The 16,027-nt window shown below is 42.4% G+C and overlaps 1 protein-coding gene across 2 annotated transcripts in view; it reads left to right on the top strand.

Annotated features, from left to right (window-relative positions):
* The first annotated feature begins 30 nt into the window (after positions 1-30).
* The window catches only part of LOC119698861 (gamma-aminobutyric acid receptor subunit rho-2), a 37,057-nt gene continuing 21,060 nt past the window's right edge, over positions 31-16,027 (top strand). Inside the window, exons 1-2 of one of the 2 annotated variants that reach the window (XM_038131510.1) lie at positions 31-1,977; positions 10,146-10,252. In XM_038131510.1, the coding sequence (XP_037987438.1) occupies positions 1,790-1,977; positions 10,146-10,252 (295 nt within the window). In that variant the 5' untranslated portion in view covers positions 31-1,789. Of the gene's footprint in view, positions 1,978-9,758; positions 10,253-16,027 lie in introns of those variants that run through there. The other variant, XM_038131509.1, reaches the window with a different exon arrangement.

Raw genomic sequence — 16,027 nt, 5'->3', positions numbered from 1 at the left:
TTCAATGTGTTCTTTTAAAAATTTTTTAACTTAAAATCAATATTTTGGACCCAGAGATCTACTTATTGTAAGTCCCTGGTAATATTCATGAATACGTGAAAAGGCATGTAGAGGCAGCAGACCTACAGTTGCTAGGGTTTTGAGAACATTTGCCTTTGACTATTTAAATACTGAAATAGAATAAAGTGGAGTAATTTTCCTCTTGTATTATTGTTCAAATTACTGTTCAGCATGTTTATTTCAAAGACAAGGAAGTTTAGCTAGCTTTCATTTTGTTGCTGTCAAACATAATAGCACTGGCTTATGTGAGATTCTCATCCTGTTTTTCAGCAAGTATTTATCAAGCTAGCTAGAGCTTTCCTAAATTTTATCAACTATATGTTACTGTATTGCAACATTAAAGTAGCTATAACAACTTCTGAAATAAGGAAAACCGATTTTGTGTCTAAGGGAGACTGTAAATTTAGAAAGCACCCCAAAATCTATTAGCGTTTCTCTGTATTGTTGATAATCTTGTTTGCAGGTATAAAGGAAAAAAGGTGAAAAAAATAGCTTTTGTAGGAAGTTCAGACAAAAAAAAGTATCTATTTGTTCAGCAGTTAGACTTTCTGCTGCAGACCAATTTGATGTCAATATGTTAATTAACATATTTTTACCTAATATGTCTTATTTCATTAGAAATTAAACAAAAACAAGCAAAAACCAATACACAAATTCTCCCCCCCCCTCCAAAAAAAAAAACCCACACCAAAACCCTAAAAAACCTGTAGCCTCTAAGATAGAAGCCCTGTGTTTCCTTGTTGGTGTGGTGCTTGAATCCCTGTCCAAGTACTGCAAACGTGGGCTCACAGAGGAGGGTTCTGGAAGAGGTCTGACCCTCAAGACCGTTCTGCTGGGGTTTGAGTCGCCTGCTCCTCTGGAGTCTCTGTTCTGAATGTGCTTTCTTGTCCTGCAGGGTCCCTGCCGTGCCGAGCAGACTTCTGCCCCTGTACCACACACTGGCTGTTGTCAGCACGGCCCGGTGCTGCACAGAGAGGCCAAATCAGCGTTGCCCTGTGACCGGGCTGTGAGGAAATAAGCCTCGAATGGATTTTGGAAACAGCCTCGTCATTGTGATTAAAGAAATAGCTGATTTGAATTTTAGTTTTGATCTCCTTTGATAAAAGTTAAAATGCCTGATTATGCAAATGCCTTTTGGAAAAAAAAATCAATGGTCACTTGGTTTATGTAAAGGCGGTTGCATGCATAGATTGGGAGTTACTGTTTAAATTTTCCTTTTAAGGTAACAGTAAATAAAGTCAGCTTTTTCAGAGAAAGTAGCTCATATTCTGTCTCCAACAATATGAAGAGTCAGAGCCTCAACTGCCCTAAATCCATTAAAATATGTACATTTTACAATGAGATGCACATCTGAAACGTGGCACAGGCAGTTACCCGTTGAAAAAGATGCCGTACAGAGGATCAAAAAACGTAGAAAGCCTAATGAAAAGGGACAGCCTGGCTTTACAGTCTGGCAGGAGGATAGCACTGAGATTAGGGGATTGAGCAAAAAGCCGGCGTGCAGAATTGCGGGTTTTTATATAATGGCTTTAGCAAGTATCCTTTAGGACGCAGTGGCAATGTGCAGTGAGGCAAACTTGGTGAGTAATGGCCAATCATTAAGCGGTGATGAGGGAAGAGCGCTGAGTGCGAAGCCGCCGAGAGCCTGTCGAATGCATCACGCCGGGAACGCAGCGTTCCTGCCACTGCTCGCCGACCAAGGCGACACGCCAGAATTAGAGTCGATTCAATGTTCAAGCCCGGGGGGACTTGTACTGCAGGAGGTCACTGGAGTGCAGAGTGCTCGGCTCCCATTTCCAGCAAGATGCCTTATTTCACAAAACTCCTTTTATTAATCTTCTGCTTAGTTCTTCTCGTGGAAAGCAGAAAGCACAGGAGAAGGAGGTGGACAACGCATCTGGATGTGCAGAGAGCAAGGTAAGGGTTACTATACCATGTCTGTATCTTTTCCTGCAGTGTTACATTACTACAGGGAGATAAAATCCTACTCTGTCAATGTCTTCATGTATATTGTGTGTGCGAACAGCTTTACAAGATAATGTTTTTGTAATGGTCTCTGGTAGTCTAATCAGTTTTATGGGTAAGTGGACAATTCTATGGCTAACCTTGATTAACTGTGAGTGAGGCAGGTGTTGCAAAGAAGTTGACTGCTTTGGCATGGATTGTGGTAAAATTGTTCTCAGCCATACATGCAAATTTCTGAGGGAATTCAGAGGAATTGCAGTTAACAGAGATGGTCAAATGTGCATACTGTTTAATGTTTCAGCACTGTTTCAGGGCAGGTTATTCACCTGCTTGCTGAAATGTCTGTGTTACTTACATTCGCTTGGAATTGCCCATCATGCTCTGACTGTTTGAGATGGGGAAGTTGGTTAGCACACATTGTGGTAATTGATAACAAATTAACTGCTGGAAGTTAGCCGGGGATTGTAAAATTAAAAATTTTTTTTTTTTAATAAATACATGCATGCGTAAAAAAAAAGTATTTTAAAGTTAAGTGAAAACACAAGAATGAGTTAAAAGTCTTAGTAAAGTTTATTAGAATTACTGCTGCTGAGATTTGTCTGGAGGTTTACATTAGAAAAGATAATCTTCCAAACCTGCCAGACAGTCCAAAGTATGTTATCCTTTTTTGTGGTTATGTCATCCAGTGGCAGTTATATCTTACAAGACTATTCATTGTTTGAAGGGCTCAAAAATAAAATTGGGTTAATCCATCTTATTAAATGGTTTCACTATGGTAAACTTCCAAATTTTCATTTATTTTTGTGGACTTTTTTGGTTTATCACTCAACACTCCTATAGGGAGTGTTGTTACTTGAATGTTTTGAAAAGAAACATGATAAATTGGAAGCAAAGAAAACATAATATGCTATCAGATTTACACTACTTATTGAAAAAATACAGTGGCATATGCTTATAGTGACGTAAATGTTAAAAAGCTGAAAGAGCCAGGGTCTGATCCTGAAATCCTATAGTCAACTGAAGTTTTACCACTGAAGTTCACAGAATCTCAATTACTGGATGAGATCTTTCAACTCTGAAAATATTCCTATGTCTGTATTCTGAGGAATGTGGGGGATTGAACAGTAGCACTTCCTTGCAAACCTTTCTGTGTAGTAAAGATCACATACTCTGAAGTAATAACATAGTGGAAATCCTTCTTTAAATATCAATTTGTCCTGAAGTAAAAGTTTCCTGCTTTAAAAGTTTTGACCTTTATTTGAACTTGGAGAAAAGTTCTACAGTGCCGATATTTTCATGAGTTGTAACAGAGTGGAAGTCTGCGCTCTAATGCACTGCTAAAATTATTTTTATAAATGCACTACAAAGAATAACAATACTGTTTAGTATTCTCTGGTGTAATGATTTAAATGAACAATTTTCCATCTAGGTAGGATCTGAGGAACTATATGCCATATATATATACACACACACACATGCATACAATTCCTATGCAATGTAGTTATTAAAAAATTTATAAATTCAGGTTTTTAGGGATTGTCAAATGAGAATGAAATTTTAAATGCAGAGAACTATGCAATGTTGCAACAAAAAGAAGTGTATGGAGCAGTATCAGTAATATTTTCATTTTCCTATTCAATTATATTTCCATTTTTATATTTCAATATTCAAATGTCTTTATTTTAAATTTCATATTCATTATCAATTACGTAGATAAAAAATTTAGTTGTCCCTAAAACAACAATGAATAGTGGACTATTCTAGGAAAAAGAAAACTAAAGCTAGTTCTTAGGCTGCTTTCCTAATCATGTAAGAGAAATTCAAAGAATGGTCTTTTAAATTATTTCATCACATTTTCTGCTTAGTATTTCTCTTACTGACTTACCATAAGAAGCAGAGTAAATTTTACAGTAAACATTTCTTATTAAAGAAAATTTATTCCTATATTGGGGGGTCTACAGTTGGTAAGTTTGATATTTTGTGTCCACTAAGGTGATGAATCAGCCTGATCTAAAGGTCTTAATACGGACTTCAAGAATATCACCCGGGTTGTGCAGGCGCAGAACTCCTCCAGCGCTGCAGTTTCTTACTCGGACATTGCACAGAGGTTCCCAGGATGCAGAGGACCTTCCCCACGCAGCTCTGGGCACTTGGTGTGGCTGTTCCTGCGGGTTCTGGGACAGCTCTCTGCCACCATTCTGGGGAGAAGTTGTTGAGCCTATGCCTAAGTGGGAAAGGAACATGGGGAAAGTCAGGTTACGAAGCCAAATTAAGGATTGCCAGGTTAAGTCGCCTGTGCATCATTAATTACTCCTGGTTGTTTGTGTTAATACACTGTAACACATTATTTTTATCCATGAGCAGTGCCTTGCCCAGCGTGCTGAATGGATAATCCTTGCTTGATTAGAAACTGCCTTGAATTTAATTTTCTCTTACTCCTGCATCCCCCCCACACTGATAACACATCTCTGCTCCTACAGATTGAGGTATAACATAAAGAAACAACTGCCTGTGTGCATCACTGCCCTGACTGTTGCCCAAGATTCCTCATGTTATGCTCTGGAGAGCCCAGGCTTTGTGTAGGAAATTGGTGTGTGCTCATGGAGTAGCAGCTCCTGCCTTTATACTTTGATAGTAGTTTTTCACATTTTCCGTGATGTACAGTCCCTGCTACTTAGACTGAGAAACTGAAGGATATCAGTGATACTGGTTTCTATGAAGTTGAGTGTGTTCTTGCCGATGTGCAAGATGTACAAATGGTGCATGAAACCAAGGGGTCTAGAACTGAAACAGCATTGTTGGTTAAAAAATTTTGCATTTCATTTTGTTTGGAGAATTCAAGTGATGAATGAATTGAGAAGTAAAATGTTTTGTTGGAGTCTCCTGGGTGACTGCTGGGCAGGGCATGTTTGCCCCAGCCTTACCTGCGCACCCGAGAATAAATTTACACAGAGGAAGAACAGCCTGGTGCTGAAGGAAACAGTGTAAATGTGGAAAGGTGCAGGTGTGTGTGTCAGATGGTCTGTGCTGCTGTGTTGATAGCTGGGATTTTCCAGAGAGCTGTGCACAGTTTGGGCTCGTGCTGCCAGGGCAGGTCAGACTTGCTGAGGGTAGTACTGGCTGTGCAGTGTATGTAGCTGTGCTTGCATCTTCCTCAGAGCATCAGCCTTACCCCAAATGCCAAGCAAGTGCTGCTGGATTGTCCAGGACTGAGTTTTTGAAATGGTTTTTGGTACTCTTCAGTAGCTCAGCAGTGGCTGCCTTTAAGAAATGGTAAACAAATGCTGGCAATCCTGCTAGATTATTCAGCTGGACAGAATTTCCAAAAGACAGAAAGAAACTCTGAAAGTTAGTGGTTTTGTTAATATTTACTGCTCTATAAAGATTGGTGGTAATGCTTCTGGTAATGTTTATTGCTCTGCACAAATTGAGAACTCAGGAGACATTTACCATCTCTGTTGTGCCAGTGAATGCTGTGTTTCCAGGGACCTGCGCCCACCCCACTCTGAGTCTGCCTGTTCCTCTCTCCTACCAGCCACGTCAAACCTCGTGCTTCAGCGGCAGAAAAGCTGCCTTTGATACAGAAGTGGCTTTGGCTTGTTCTTAGTTAAAGACTTCCTGCCAAGGTTTTTGGAAGTGATCAGTCCTTTGGAGAATCTCATTAGAGATGCCATTAGAGATGCCATTTTCAGGGCGTGCTACATGCCAGACTTGGGTTGGGACCTAGAAGCAGAGGGCAATCACAAGGACCCAGCAATACAAGGCTCAGCACACAAACTTTTTCCAAACAGCATTCCACTGGAGCAAGTACTTGTGATCCCTGCTGAAGCTGCTGCTGCCAACAGCGACTTCCCTCTGTTGCCTTGTGGAGCTGCATTTTTTCCTGTTTTTCAGCTGGATACTGCAGACACCTTCTCTAGCCTGTGGTACCTCCCAGCTCTCACAGATCCTCTTTGTTCTATTGGTGGTTTCTCTAAAAATTCGGAGTTTGTTAGTGCTTCAGTGATTGAAATGTGATAGCCATTTTTTACAGGTGTATGGCTAGCCTGGGGCTCAAGCCCAGGGCACTGCTGGTGCAGGGTTTGATGTCTACTGAAGCTTTTTTTTCCCAACACTGCAGCATCAGCCATGGCCAAAGAACAATGTGGGAAAAAACAGGGAGAGAATGTGTATGACAGCAGTGATTGTTCACACCCTTTGAGTTTGTGTCCATCCTTTTTCCAGAGTCAGATTTAGTTTTTCTAGAAATCTGGCAAGGAAAGTCACTTTCTTTTCCTTCCTGCTCCCAGCATAAACCCACAGATGAGTTAGTGTGAAGCACGTTACATCCAGAGACAGGGCAACAGAGTACCTCTTTCCTGAGACTCTGGAAGCAATAGAGACTGGTGTGGCCTTCCTGGGCAGCTGGGGCTCCTAAAGCACTTCAATTGGTGGCCCTGACAGGCATTGGAAAGAGACTTCACCAAAATCGAGGATCTTGATGTTGCCAGTTTGTCAGAAATTTCTCAACCATATCTGATCCCATATGATCCATGCATATTAAGATTAAAGATGCACCCATAACACAGTGGTGAAAATATATTTGGAATTCTCACCTAGGAGTTAGCTAATCATTATGACAGTGATAAACTGTTCTTGTACCTTCTCTTTTTGGTTAAGCTTCTAGGGCTAGGGCTTTGTGTTGCAGCAGTCACATGCTTTGGTGGTTAGAAAAACAGGAGGAGGCCTTGTACCTTCCTTGGTGCTGGTGCTGGGTGTGCATCTCCTCTAACTTGCTGTGGCTGCTGCTACACAAAGTGAATGATGCTTTCACCTAATGCATTTTGGGATTTTTTACCCCCAGAGAACATACTGAAAGATGGTAAGATTTTCACTGAAACTGTAGAAATACTTCTCTGCATCCCAATATGTAATTGGAACCAAGGCCCCATGACCATGAGGTACCATCTTGTGACAAAAATCCACCTGAGAAGGTGCAGAAACCTGCCAGACTCTGGCTGCCAACAGCTGTGCCATGCTCGGGATGGAGACCACGTTTCCTTACAGGCTCACCACTTAGCCTTTGCATCGTGCCCTACAGCACGAGGACTGTTTCCAATCTGAAAGTTCTTCATCTTGCTCTGGGAAGGTCTGAATGTCTGCGTAGACACCTGCTCTTTTCTGAATCCTGCTGAGCTGTTATCCGTAGTTTCTCATGCCATCAAGAATTCATTCTCTTTGATATATTGGGCAATAGAAAAGGCATCTATTTTATGCAATTGAGACAATTCTGAGTAAAGTGACTGGAAATGAAAATATATTTTAAAAAACTAGGGCAATAATACAGAAGCCTTTACAGAAGCTCAATGAGCTATTTGTCACCTTCTCTCCTCTTTAAACAGAAACAATTCTTCACAGAAGTCAGATTAATCAAATATATGCCCCTTGAATGAAAAATAAACAGCAATAAAATTATATAGGAAAAATGGGGCAAAAATACAAAGGGAGATGGGTGGATTTAAATGAATAGTGGTGAATTGCAAAGAATGCATAAAGCTGAAAGAAACCCTGACAAATCTATAATCAGGAATGCTAAAGACCATAAGTACATCAAGGAGGATTTATGAGATACTGGTGATCAGATTGTCAGTAAAGGCACCCTGTGGGCAGCAGCGCTCAGAGCACACTTCAGCTCCGCAAGAGCACTGGCAGCTGGTGCCACCTTAGCTGCAGGTAATGAGATGCTCCCTATACCAAACAGCAGTGGGGCTGGCATGGGGCACTGCCAGGGAGGGGCAGAAGATACAGCACAAATGATGTCAAATGCTATTATAAAGAAATTTTTTTTCAAACAAATTCGGTCTTGAATTGGATTGAATAGACAAAAGTAGTAATAAATTTTAAAGGCTGTGTAGACTTCCTGTCTTTAAAAATATTTCAATACAAAAATATTGTAAATGGATTAAATTGATTAAAAAGGGACTGTCATAGCTCTTTCTGTAAAATCTGAATTGGCCGTCATAATACCTGAAGGATTGGGCACGAACCGATGATTAAATGATGGTTATTAAATGCAAACCCTGGCTCAGGATGTGTCTGAAAACCTCTTTTCTTCCTAAGACAGTATCCATGTCCCCAGCCAGCCCTCTAAACCTCTGCAGCCACAGACTGTTTTCAGCAGCTCTCCTGTGTGCTCTTTGTTGTTTGATGATTTTCAAATAATTGATCAAAATGTAGCATTTCAGTGAGGCTGAGCCATTGATTTGCAAGATAATACTGCCAAGGTTTTCCATACTAATTCCTTGTACAGTGCAATCCAATGTTTTATTGGATTTTTTTTTTACCCCCTTCTTTGAGGAGAGAGACTTGATTGAACGTTCGCTGGTACTCTGGCTTTTCCCTGATAATTAAAGTCAAGCAGACACAGGAAAATCCCTTTTCCAGACTTCCAGCTTTTCGGGCACAGAGCCTGTGCAGCGCATGGTGAAGTGGAGCGCTTTGGCAGCAGCCCTAACTTTGCAGCAAAACAAGGCTTCCCCCCTGCAGCAAGCAGTTAAAAGCCAAGCTTTTGCCTCCAACCATTGCCCTTAATGGTTGTGCTTGGTTTTACACCCCTGCTTTTAGGTAACCATAATGCAGCCTTGTCGGGAGGGCGCTTGATCCGGCTGGTTCTTTCTCACAGCCAGCACGGAGAGAAGCTCTGTCATCCCAAGTGAAATAGGACCCCAAAATAACCTGAGGGAGATCCAACTCTTCCTATGTAGCATGTGCCCTGGGGTACAAAGGGTTATATTCCTTCAAAACATCTATTTGATACAATTATTTTTAAATTCTGTTGCTTCCTTTTCACCTCCTTATTGTAAGGAAATATTAGCTGCAGCTGTCAACACCCTTTAGGTTTCATCATTTCTTTCTTGAACTGAGTGCTCTGATGGGAAACTATCCTTCCGATTTGTGATTTATGCTCCCTTTGGCTCATACTTATCGTGCTTAATATTTTAATGAAGCTAAGAACATCCCTTTCTACACCCACATTTATGAGTGGGGGGATTGTTTTGTATTCTCAATTCTTGATCAAGACTTTAAGCCTAAGTAGTCTCTTTATTTTTCCTCCAAGATTTTTTGGTTTTTTTTATTTTCAGTCATATTTTTTCCATATAGGAAAAGGAACCTGAACCTTTTGTATAAAGTTCTTCCTATTTATCCTAATTATTTTTAGTAAGTTACTGGAAACCAGCTAATTGCAGCAGTACTTACAACATGGTCAGCTCTTATGTCCAGAGCAAAGGGATTGAGGAACCTTAATTTCAGTGTTCCAAGTCTTCCACCCACACCACTGCGGAACAGTCAGGGATGCTGATCTGGATTTTCTTCCAGAAGTGCATGCAATTTGTTTGTCTGCTGGTTAGTTAACCCCTTATGGGATTTTAGTGACTATCTCGCACTTTTCTCATGGGTTTGTTGTCATCCTTGTTCCACTGTTATCATACAATATGTCAAATAAAAAGTTAGAATTTTTCCTACCTTAATATTCAGAAAAGTGAGGGTCTGAAGGCTTCATCAGCTAATACTCCTCTCTTCCCTCTGTTGTGGGGAGGAATGGGTGGTTTTGTTGTTGCTGAAAGCCAGAAGTCCCTCTGTCCACACAAACTGCTGGCACTGACTTGGTGAAGTTAGTGGGGCAGTTTCCAAGTAGTGTATGACATTGCGTGACCGGCATTGGAAAGAGCTTTTCCGTGCCAATGTTGCCTTGGTACCTGGCCAAATCCTGGCCAGGTAATGTGGGGCACCCAGCTGCTTCCACTGGTGCCTGCTCTCAGCTGCAGCATTCACTGCACGCAGCTCCCCTGGGAGATGCTGTGCTCTCTGCCTCGTGCCACCCGGGAGCAGGGGTGTCTGGGGCAGAGGGAGCACCATGTCCTTGGAGGGGGCAGAGGAAGCAGGGCTGCCTGTGGGGCACAAAGCTCTGAGTGGATGCTGTGGAAAGGCAGCTCTGTGTCTATGTTCTGGTGCTGCAGTCTCCCCACAGTCCCTGGGGTTGTGCCTGCAAAGCTGCTGCTCCCGTGGTTCCGAACCCGGGCTGGCGGTCGTGGCACTCGGGCCCAGAGACATCGGAGCAATGCTGTTGCTGTCTTTCGCAGTCACATCTTTAAGAAGAATCGCGACTTGACCAAAGCCTGGAGAGGAAAGACAGAGCAGCTTCTCAGAGTCGACGAACACGACTTCACCATGCGGCCCGCCTTTGGAGGTGAGGATAAAATGGTTCTCTTGATTCCGTGCTAATCTAATTAAGAATAATCCAATTATCCAATTAACAATCTAATTAAAAACCAAGCAAACAAACCGCTGTCCAGATGCATGAGTGAAGGGAAAAGACTTGGTGCCAATTCAGAGAGGCCTCATGCTCATCCTTCTTGCCCTCTGTACTCTGTACATTTCCTACATTCTTTCCTGTTGCTGCAGTTGGCTCTGTTTTTGGCTGGCATTCCCCAGAGCTCAGGATGGACCCTCCCAGTAAGTGTTTCACTCTGTTGAGAAGAGGAAGAAGCTGCAGGTTTTAATATTCACTTATGGTTGTGAAGTTGCAAAGAGCTTTTCAGCTGATGTGATTGAATTGCAAAGTAAAGAACTCATTGGGTAGATCACAGCCGGTCATTACTAGGAGAAAACAGAATGCTTTTGTCCAGAAAAAAATCTTAAACTCTCCTAAGCAAATAAAAGAATGGAATACTTTTGTCCAGAAAAAAAATCTTGTCTCAAACTCTCATAAGCAAATAAAAGAGTGGGAGGGGAGACCTCTGCCAACTTCACTTCTGCCTTCAAGTCACACCCAGTTACAGGAATGTGCTTGCCTGACCTTTCTAGATTCACTCCTGCACAGATAAGAGGGTACCTGAAAAAAAACCTGCTGAAATACCAGTATGGCAATCCCTCTTCTGATTACATCAATAACCAAATCCTCCCAGAGCTGAGGACAGAGTTTTCTGTAGTTTTCACTGAATGACTAATGCTGCATCCTTTGTCAATTGGCCATCTAGGGTGAAGGGCTACCTCTCCCTGCCCGGCGGGACACAGAGGGTTGTGCCCTTTGCACCTGGCCCATAGAACAGAGCTTCTCAGACCTGCCCATTACTGGTGTGGCTGAAAAGATGTTTCTTGCCCCTCAGTGCAGATGTGCTGTTCTGAGAGCACAGTGCTGACCCCTGCTCACAATTTAGATATATATTTGCAAACTCCAGAATTCAAAACCTGTCATAACCAGTGTTTCCTGCCCCTGCAATGCTATTTACCAACAAGTTGTAGTCCAGCCTAAACACTGGAGGTAGCGTTTTTCTAATCAGCTTTAACTTAGCCTGCTACTTCTAGGGTTGGAGAGTTTGCCTTAAATTGCCCTCTGGGTGGAGCATGGGCAGATCTCCCTGGGGCTGGTGGGAACACACTGAGCCCTGGGTGCAGCTGAGGCTCAAGGATGAGGTCTGGGAGCTGGCTCTGGGTTTCTTTATGAATTGGCTGTACAAGTGTGAATTCACCAAAGTGCACATGCCTCCCTAAATCCCAGGTATGCCCTCCCACGCTATAAGCATCAGAGGATGCTGTCTTAGGTTTTCTGACCTTTTTTTTAAATATTTTTTTTTTAGCCAATCTCAATTTTTGGAGCTTGGCTGTTGACTTCTGAGTGCCTGATATGGACAAACTGAAGGTGCTGATCTGTCCTCTCTGCAGCTGATCTGTCCTCTGGACAACAGACTGGTCTGATGGGTGGGATGATAGGGTTTCTCTGGGAGGAAATTTGGACTCCCTACCTTGCCTCAGTTGGAGACAGCTGGGGGGCCATGGAATTGCTCTTTTCTCCCCTAACTGGATGTATGTCAGGGCATCACGCCTCTTTTGGGGGGAAGCTGCAGGGTTTGGTTCTGTTGTGCTGATGGTTTGACGCCCAGTGGAGCCACTGCACTGTATTTCTGGAAACATCTGAATTTTACTGTTTTCATCAGTGTCACAGGGTCCTTGCAGAACGCATTTGAGCACAGGTCACACCAAACGGACACACATAATTACACAGACACTCTTCTAGTGTTAATGGAACTCCATTTTAATCTCTCTTTTGCCTTGTTTTCCTGTGCTACCTCCCCTCATGGCATCAAGATTTTTCTAGAGCCAAAATTTGGAATAACATTTATAAAACTGAGAAATACCCTAAGAGCCTTTGCTGAGAAGATTCCTTTTTTATAAAGGAAAAACATGATGGGTTTTAAAAAAATTTTTGCTTAAAACCTCCTTAACTTGCAGAGATTCTTGGGACAAGGGTGTGGCATTAGCAAAGTTGTACTGAAATTGCATGTGATGAGGAGCAAAGCATGGAGACAGCTTTGTTGAGGCTCCAGCCTTTGAAATCCTGACTCAGATGCACAGAGATAGCAGGTGCTACAGGTTCTTGCTCAGCTGCAGGATTGCACAGTGTGTTTTTAGTGACAGATGATAAGCCTAGTGAAAAAAAAACATAAAGGAAAGGGGAAAAAAGTCTGGCAAGAGGTGATCCTCACAGTTTTGTCCGTAATGCTATTCATCAGGCAGTCACAGTGATTCGCTATGCACCATGAGTCCTTCCAGCTTCTGGCTGTGGCAATGTCAGTCAAACTGATGTGGTCTGACCTGGGGAGAATAAAAAGGCTTTTGTACTGCTGAAGTGGAGGAGAGGAGCCTGTGGGATTCACATGACTGTAACTGGTTGCTGCCCTAAGACTCTCTCTGGTCTAATTGAGATTCCAGCTCCATGGCATTGCATTGTGTCTGTGATGTTACCTTGCGGGTGGGAAAGGTACCTCAATTCTGTAAAATTAAAATAATACCATAAGTAAATGGTGAGTGGCATTAAGACTTAAAGAAACCCAGTACTGTGGACGGTTCCCAAGTTTGGTGGGCCAGCCTGCAATTCCACCTTAAGCTAAAAAGGAGACCGGGCTGTTTTATGGTGGCCATGGTGACACTTGCTGGTCTGCAGAGGACAGTCACCAAACTGCCAGCCCAACACAGCTGTGACCACTGGCAGAGCAGGCCAGGGTTATGCAAAGTGGAATGAAAAAACCCTCAATATTAGAGAAAGGTGAAGGGGTTTTCAAGAAAAAAGTATCTTTGGAAAGAGCAAGTGAGCAAACAAATGTTGTGTAAGTTGTGTTATTCACAGCCCAATAAGCACGGCTGTCTTGCCTGCCCTCAGCCCATTAAACAGGCAATAGGGCACAGAGGCAATGACAAAGTTTTTTGCTTTGATGATGGTCAAAGAGCGTCCATAAGCTAAAAGAGACTGCAGGGTTTTTGACCCTTAGGGAGTTATCTCCACGTCAGTGACCTTGTTCTAGGTAGCAGATGTTCAGGTATTATTTACTATTATTAATATTTAAAGATTATGTAAATGTTTGTTTTGCTGCCTTGCTTAAACACCCATTTTAAGCATTTCATTTATGACATCTCGTATTTTACAGGGAGCCTGTGAGTAAGCAGCTTTAGTTGATACTTAAAATAGCTGTATCTTCTTTATTGAGGACCAGCCTAATGCTTTACTTTTATTATATTTGCTCATAGCCGAGTAGCCTAAAGTCAGCTGGTCCTTGCTGCCCTTTCTGGGCAGTGCTTTTGCCAGGATGGATGAACAGTGGGATGAATAAAGCAAGAAGAGTTCACTGAGTGTTAGTGACAAGGGCTGGAATAGAACTTGCTTCTCTGCTGATGAGCAGCCGTCCGTGAGACGCAGAGGGATGAAGCTGTGCAGTCATGAGGAGGGGGATGAGCATGTCCTGGTGCTGCCTGCCTGGGAGCTGCCCACACCCAAGAGGTCCCACAGGGGTTTGCAGTCTCTCTGGGTGTGCGTGAGATACCTGTCAGTAAGGAAATCTCAAACCCAATTGTTTCTCATGTACATGTTTTTATCTTGGAGCCTTGATCTGCCTCCCTCCTTCAAAGACAGATGAGTGGACACTGTCTCGGAAAGAAACAACGAGCCTTTGAAAGCACTGCCAAAGAGAAAAATTAAAGAGATGTCACAAAGCTTTAGTCTCAGAGGTGGAGTTGAAAACTGACTCCAGGTATCTTCATGGCAGCACCCTCTTCCCTCTCTTCCAAAGTCTGCTCCAGTGTTCAGAAATAAAAACCACGTTTGTGCCCAGTTCTGACTGGGGACTGACTGACACTTTGAAGTTTTCATGCTGCTCATTGGTTGTGTTTTAGATGTGAAGACACACCGGGATGTAACAGGCTTTAATGTTGGGCTCCTTCTGAAGTCATTCCTGCACAGGACTTGTGGAAAGCTCCTGGGTTCCCTGGAGAGGTTAGTCCAAGGCCAGACATCCCATTCAATCTGGGGCAGAGTTTGATACTCAAACTGGAGTTTTTGCAAAATGGAACAAGCCACAAAGTCTTCTTTGTGTCAGAACCAACCCAAAATTCCATTAATTTGGCTGATACTTTTCAGAGACTCTAAAATGTGATCTGAAAAACTCTGCTGGATTGCAGGCTTTGAGCAAAGCAGCACTGCCCCCTCTTACAGCCATATTCCCAGCTTTCACATGGATCCATTTAGCTTCCTGTCCAGCAGTGAACATCCTAGAGAGGAGCCTGAGCTTTGAGAGAGAGCTGAGATCTCTCCAGCTGAGAGAGCTTTGAGATCTCTCCACTGTTAACGTGTTCAAGTCTTACGTTGCTTATAATTCTCTAGGATGATCCTTTTATATTTTCTGTTTCTGAAGAAAAGGTGAATATTGATAAAATATTGTTTATGACCAAGAAAGCCTGGTTGATGAGGGCTTTTTTACATCTAATGCTGTCATCAAAGTTAATTGCTCTGTCTACCAGTTCAGTTTGTCATTTACCATCTAAGCTGTTCTTGTTCCTTCACATTCACACCCTCATCATACTCTGCTCCCTCTTAATACAGAGGGATTTTTAGTTTTTGCTCATCCCTAGTGGCATTTGATGAGGAATTTGGCAAAACACCCTGAGCCTCTGTGGTTCAACTGTTCAGTTGCCAGAGGGACAGGATTAAAAAGCTAGCAGTTCCTAATTGACTCCATGGGTTAGTGAGATCAAAGATCTCCTGGCATTTCTCTCTGGGTGATCAACAGCCATTTAATTCAATGGTATGTGCTGTAGCCAACACGACCTTCAAGGAAACCCAGGGTTTGTTTCTACGGTTTAAAGAGGTCATTTCTAGACGGGCTTCTGCTTTGCTTCAGAAGCTGCATGCACTTTCAGTGTTGCTTGCATCAAGTACCTCTGCAAAACTGCATCTTACTTGACGTTTTGTAGAGTGATGGGCAGAGTGAATATACAGTTATCATTATCACTTAATATACAGTTATCATTATCACTTAATATACAGTTATCATTATCACTTAATATACAGTTATCATTATCACTTATGCTCATTGCCAAGAGCAGGGCTTGGTGATCGTTTGATTCCTGTCGCTACCTCATGAGCAGCAACATTTGCACTGGCCCTTCACTCACCCTTCCCTGCTCAGTCCAGCTTCTTGTCTAAACCTCCTCCAAAGTGTCTTTGTGTCTCATCATATCCTCATTGGCATTTGTGTGCTCTCTCATTGTCTCAGCCCCAGGTGTTGAGTGAGGAGCAGGGAGAAGGAAAAAAGCAGTGATTACTCCTGCTGATTGTAGTAGGAGTTTGCCCAAAAAAGGCAGAGTAAATATTTCTGCTGATAAATTGGTTTTACAGACTCATCTTTAAGTTTCTGTATTAAACACTAAACATTTGAGTACAGTGTTCAAATAATTTCTCCCTCTTTCAATTACAATCACTGTTTTATCATCACCAAAATTTGTGAATAACTGGAGAAAATACATCTAATCCAGCCTTGGACCTCTTCTCTCAATAACTTTCCTGACCATACATCTTAACATGGAACACCCTTTTTTTGGATTTAATAAAGCTTTGTGCCAGCTTCAGACTGAACCTTAGGCTTTGTCCTTGCAATAAGATAACAGCTGATTATTGAGTGTTTGATGCAGGAAC

This window comes from Motacilla alba, chromosome 3, assembly GCF_015832195.1.
Source record: "Motacilla alba alba isolate MOTALB_02 chromosome 3, Motacilla_alba_V1.0_pri, whole genome shotgun sequence".
NCBI lineage: Eukaryota > Metazoa > Chordata > Aves > Passeriformes > Motacillidae > Motacilla > Motacilla alba.
The sequence above is the reverse complement of the archived record's forward strand: the minus strand, read 5'-3'. Positions and strand labels throughout refer to the sequence as shown.